This window comes from Cyprinus carpio, chromosome A9 (assembly GCF_018340385.1).
Source record: "Cyprinus carpio isolate SPL01 chromosome A9, ASM1834038v1, whole genome shotgun sequence".
In the NCBI taxonomy this organism is placed as follows: domain Eukaryota; kingdom Metazoa; phylum Chordata; class Actinopteri; order Cypriniformes; family Cyprinidae; genus Cyprinus; species Cyprinus carpio.
The window spans coordinates 18,998,031-19,004,030 of NC_056580.1; the positions used below are offsets into that span (position 1 = coordinate 18,998,031).

The window sequence follows — 6,000 nt, forward strand, 5'->3', positions numbered from 1 at the left end:
ATTATTAATGTTGGTTCTAATTAATATCTATGTTAAAAATTGTTTTTGCTGTTAAATATTTTTGTTATCATTTTTTTTTTCAGGATTATTTGATTAATAGGCATTTTAAAAGAACAGAATTTATTTGAAATGGAAATCTTTAGTAAAATTATAAATATCTTTACTGTCACTTTTATTCAATTTAATGCATCCTTGCTGAATAAATGTAGTCAACACTGTTTTTTTTTATTTATTTTTTTATCTAACTTACCCCAAACCTTTGATGGTTTATCATGGTTTCCACAAAAATATTAAGCAGCGAAAACTGTTTTCAACATTGATAATAATAAGAGATGTTTATTGAGTACCAAATCAGCATATTAGATTGATTTCTGAAGGATCATGTGACTCTGGAGTAATGGCTGCTGAATAAAAATTCAGCTTTTATTTTAAACTATATTAAAAAAAAAAACACTAATTTAAAATGTTAATAATAATTGACAATATTAACTGTATTTTTGATCAAATAAATGCAGCAAATAAACAACATTAAAAACGTATTTCAAAATCTTGACCAGTACAGTGTACAGTATATAAATCAATCATTTCACTAAAATATTCAAAAGACACTAAACTCAGATATTGTCCTTTAGTTGGAGATCCATCATAGACCATCTTCTGACTCATGAGAAGACCATGTTCAAAGACTTGATGAGTGAGTATATGTACATACTTTTGCTTTGGTTATTTGTTGTATGATCAGTGTATTGACTTGTATTGTGTGTGTTCATGTTGTACCAAATGCAGGCATGCAGAGCAGTTCTTTGAAGCTCTTCAACTGCGCTGAGCAGAAGCCTATGTTACTAAAAAGACAGGCTTTTGCCATGTTTAGCGGAGAGAATGACCAGTACCACTTCTATTTGCCTCTCATACAAGGTATCACTCAGTCTGTGTGGAAAACAAATATTGTTTAGTAATGTAGAATAGGAAATTGTCAAGCTAACACTTACTTTGCCGAATATATTCTAGAGCGTCTAACAGAGAACCTGCGTGTGGGACAAACCCCATCAGCGTCAGCTCAGATGTTCCTCGTGTTCCGTGTTCTCCTGTTAAGGATCTCACCGCAACATCTCACCTCTCTCTGGCCAGTCATGGTCACTGAACTGGTAAGAAATATGCCTGTGGTCCTCTCTTCTCTTCAGAGTGTTTGTTCTGTGATTGTGTTCAAATGCTTCATCAGGTGTTTTGGATGTTCTTTCTACTTTAGTTGTGCGCAGTTTGAATATTTATGTTGAATATTTCAGATACGCATTTTTAACCGCCTTGAGAAGACCTTGCTGGATGATAAAGATGTTTCAAAGTGAGTCTTCCTTAATGAAAAATGCTGTTAGTATATATTATGTTATTTTATTTTAATTTTTAAACAAAACAAACAAAAAAACTTTCTGTTTCAGGAGTAAATTGCAGGGTGGCCATGACAAGAATGGGCTGCTCTTCCCTCAGGCAGAGCTGGACATGTACCTGTCAGCCTGCAAGTTCCTGGACACCGCTGTGTCCTTCCCACCTGAGCACATGCCTCTGTTTCAAATGTGAGACTCCAATGAATTGTTTGTGTGAATTGTGTGCATATCACCATTTACTCTTGTCATACCAGTGATAAATTATAGTAAAAAAAATTATGAATTGTCAAATTTTAGTCAAAACGTCAAAAAAAAAAAAAAAAAATTAGTCAAAACGTGTAGGTTGGACATTCTATAATGGCACATGAGAAAACACACTACTGTTCAAAAGTTTGGGGGTCAGTAAAATTAATACTTTCACTTTTAAATTAATCATAAGTGACAGTTAAGACATTGAAACTTTATTTTTTAAAATTCAGTTTGAAATAAATTCTGTTCTTTTCGACTTTGTATTCATCAAATAATCCTAAAATGAAAAAAGTATCATGGTTTTCAGAAATATATCAAGCACCACATCTGTTTTTAATATTCATAATGATAATAAGAAATGTTTCTTGAGCTCCAAATCCGCATATTAGAATGATTTCTGAGGGATCATGTGCCACTGAAAACTCAACTTAGCCATCACAGGAATAAATTGCATTTTAAAATGAAATAATATTTCAAAATATTAATGTTTTTATAGTATTTTTGATCAAATATGTGCAGCTTTTGTGCGCATAAGACACTTCTTTGACTTGAAATATAGCACACAGTTCATGTGGACTATTTTTATCATAATTTTATTCCACTTCTATTCTTTTATGGAGCTCAGCAATAAAAAAAAAAAGACAACCACTGATCTACTGTATACATGACTGGACTGCTCATAGAATTCTAAACTGCCAGCAAACGGTGATATTATAGATCAGTGATTCTAACCCACTTTTATTGCATAGAAAACAATATGGCTTAGACATTCTGCAGAATAGGTTCATTTGTGTTCCACAGAAGGAAACAATTCTGGATGAATAAATCATGAGAGAAATTTCATTTTTTAATGAACAAGATTTCTTTATTCCTTTTCCTTATGCACCTAAACTCACAAATAACTTTTATTTAAAGTATTGGCATCTTCTATTAATATAACAGCTCATGGGTAACTCCTTATTAGGTCTTTTGACCTTTTTAACCAAAGTGGACTGCCATGATTGCCCCAACATTGACAGCCGTCGGTAAAAAGAACAATACGTTCCCTCTTACTTCTAGGTGACCCTTCGTACCGTAAAATAAAGATTTATGTATTTATTTATTTGTATGCAGGTATCGCTGGGCTTTCATTCCTGAAGTAGATGTTGACCGTTATGATGGACCAGGAAACACTCTGCTAGAAGGCGAACAAGAGTGTAAACCTCATATTGTTAGAATACTGGATGGAATAAACCGATGCTATGGGGTAAGATCTCCATGCACAGGAACACATGCTCTAATGCAGGGGTGTCAAACTCATTTTCACTGAGGGCCACTTCAACATTATGGCTGCCATCAAAGGGCCGGCTGTAACTTTAAGACTGCACAAACGTTAAAACTCCTTAAAATATTATTAAATAACTGTTTCTTTATTTTCTTATTACTTATTTAAGTTACAAATATTGTATATGCATTTGCATAGATGTAAAAAGACAAATATCATCAAACACAAGTCATTACATTAACTTTGTTAAAACTTTTTTGTTACATCTATGGTAGGATACAACAAACTATTGTGTACTGCCAAAAACGTGTGACAGATATGGCATTTAAAAAACAAATGAGTCTGGTCTCATGAAAATGCGTATCAATAGCATGATTTTCTGTTTCTATTTGCCGTGCAGTTTATACGCAGAAATTGACTTTGGCGTACATATGATACACATGTGTTTGGCATGAATATGATACGCAATCAGTACTTGAAGTAGAATAAATTAAATAAATAAATACAAACTAAAGTACTAAAAAAGTACATTTTAATTTTCATAATTTCCAATGAATGTATATAATGCCACAATAAATAAATAAATAATTGTATGCAATTCAATTGACATTTATTTATATGATACACTGTTGCAAAGCTTTCTATATTACATTTAGTAGTTTACAGCACAAGTCAATCTGAGAATGATAACGGGAACAAAGAGGAACAGAGGGGGGTGCAATAAAGGAGATTAAATTGGCTTGATTGTTCTGGATTTTCTAGAATTATTAATACTGTGTATTCTTGATTTATATAATTTTTAAGTTAGTATCCACTATAAAACACTTGTGCTTTTAAGCCAGCAAGCTCTTGCTTGGATTAAAAGCACAAGTGTTTTTTGGTTGTGTGTTGAATGAGTTTTAAATTTAGATTATGCAGTAGTCAGTGGTTTAGTAATTCTGGAACAGTCAGAATTTATTTATTTATTTATTTTTACTGACATCTGTACGTAAATAGCTATACTATTAACCTATCTTAGCCATCTCTGATGAAATTGGCCTTGTTTTCTCTGCATTAGAGCTTTTTTAAACTTACTGTTGAATGCATTCACTTTCTGGAACCTTAGACATTCCAGGAGTTTACCGGTTGATCTGATCGCAAAAAAAAAACAAAAAAAAAACTGCTTTTCATTTTTATAATGTATTGTTTTCATTAAAATCTACTGATTCAGATTAGTAATTATTTTACTACTCCGTGCTAGGGTGACCACCTGGTTATAGATCTGTTTCAGGACAGTAGATGTGATTTTACGGGACAATGCAGGACATGTGTGAGATACATTTATTACTCTTATGCTATGTAAATACTGATTTACATTTGTTTCTGGGATGCCCACACTCCAGGTTGTGCTTCTAGCAACATTACATTCAGGAGAGAAGATAATTTATGAGCGAACACATGTATTGTCTGACCGATAGAGAGCGTGTCCGTTTTCTGTTTGAGTTAATGAATGGAAATCCACCGGCGAGCAGAGAGATTTGCGCTCGTGCATTTGATGCACTCTTGCAGGCTATAATGCACTCTGGACATTTGTCATTAAAAAAACTCCATAGAAAAAGGAGAAGAAAGTCATGTCTGACAAGCTTCAATCGATTTTTAATTTGTTAACTGAATGGAGAATATTGTGTTTTTCCGTCGGTGGTGTGCGAGCACTGAGGTCCGCACTTATTCCTTTGAGCCGTCCACGCAGGCATCATCAACGGAAAAACCCCACACCCCTAATCCTAATCATTGTGTATCATATGCACACCAAAGTCAATTTCTGTGTATAAATACAATGGCAAATAGAAACAGAAGCTTGTGTTATTGATATTGATAATTTATGATATAAAGCAGCATAGATTTTTTTTATTTTAAGACAATGATATGCTCTCGCGGGCCACATAAAATAACGTGGCAGGCCGGAACAGGTCTGCAGGCCTTGAGTTTGACACACGTGCTCTAATGTATCTGTGAAAGAGCACCACTTAACCAGAAAAGTTGGTGGTTTGTCACAAATAGACCTAATTCTTAGTCTATAAATATCTTGAATGTGTGTTTAGCAGCTGAATGGAACAGTGGGAGAGTCAAACACGGATCGAGTGGAGTTTCCTCTGCTCACACTACGTTCCCTCTGTTCTATTGTGGATCTCGTGCCGTTCTTCAGCACCCTCTGCTGTTCTTTTAATGGCTCCTCTGTGCACCTCCCGCATTATGTCGCTGACTACCCGCCGTCAAGCAGTGATCAGGTCATGAAACGCCTAGAGCACATCACTGAAGGAGAGTTCCTCGATGGAATGGACAATTAGATGATAGATGACATTCCAAATGTGAAATTCCTAAAATGTTTTACCCAAATTCTGTTTGCTTTTGTATTTAATGTAATCTACATGCTGTGAATGTATATCATCTTTATATTTTAATTTGGCTTAAGGTGGGTGTTCTGTTCATTCTGTGCATATTCCATTATTGTTTGTTATTGAATAAGCCAAATTAATGTTTATTTGGCCATGTTTCATCGGCCATATTGGTCAAAACAAACAGAAAATGCATTTATTGTTCGAACCATGGGATTTTTAACTTGTATGTAGGGTTGTCAGTCATTTCTTGACTTGAAATCCCTTTGCAGTATTTCCTTTCTATATACTTTCTGATCTGCTTTTTCCTGTAGGCTATAGCTTATGTCTTTTGGGAAATATTGACAATGTCAGTTGTTTATTGTTTAGTGTCTGTTTATAAGACTTTCTGTTGCATTCTGTATGTCTTTTATTCTGCCATATTTCTCCAGTCACTTTAAATTAAGGATATGTTTTTATTCTTATGTGGATATTAAATGACTTCTTTTCTGTGAAGAGTCTGTTAATATTTACAGCAAAGGAATTGTAATGCACTTTTTTTTCTGTACCCAAGGGAATGTTTTTGATTCATGTTTGTGTTTTTCATCCTTTGTAGGACCTCAGAGATATTTTTATGCTGTTGCTTTCATTTTAGAGTGCATTTGACTTGCCAGTTATAGTCTAAAATCTTTCTGCTAGTTTATGACCTTGGCCTTTGATTAAAGTGCCTAAAAATAAATTATCTAGTTATGAG

General features: G+C 33.9%; 1 protein-coding gene across 5 annotated transcripts in view; it reads left to right on the forward strand.

Moving 5' to 3' along the window:
- The window catches only part of LOC109060246 (protein dopey-2-like), a 30,144-nt gene extending 24,144 nt beyond the window's left edge, over window positions 1-6,000 (forward strand). For 4 of the 5 annotated variants that reach the window (XM_042763930.1, XM_042763929.1, XM_042763928.1 and 1 more), the window contains exons 33-39: window positions 633-694; window positions 787-915; window positions 1,009-1,145; window positions 1,284-1,339; window positions 1,434-1,568; window positions 2,742-2,874; window positions 4,974-6,000. In XM_042763930.1, the coding sequence (XP_042619864.1) occupies window positions 633-694; window positions 787-915; window positions 1,009-1,145; window positions 1,284-1,339; window positions 1,434-1,568; window positions 2,742-2,874; window positions 4,974-5,219 (898 nt within the window). In that variant the 3' untranslated portion in view covers window positions 5,220-6,000. The remainder of the gene's footprint in view (window positions 1-632; window positions 695-786; window positions 916-1,008; window positions 1,146-1,283; window positions 1,340-1,433; window positions 1,569-2,741; window positions 2,875-4,973) is intronic. The other variant, XM_042763931.1, reaches the window with a different exon arrangement.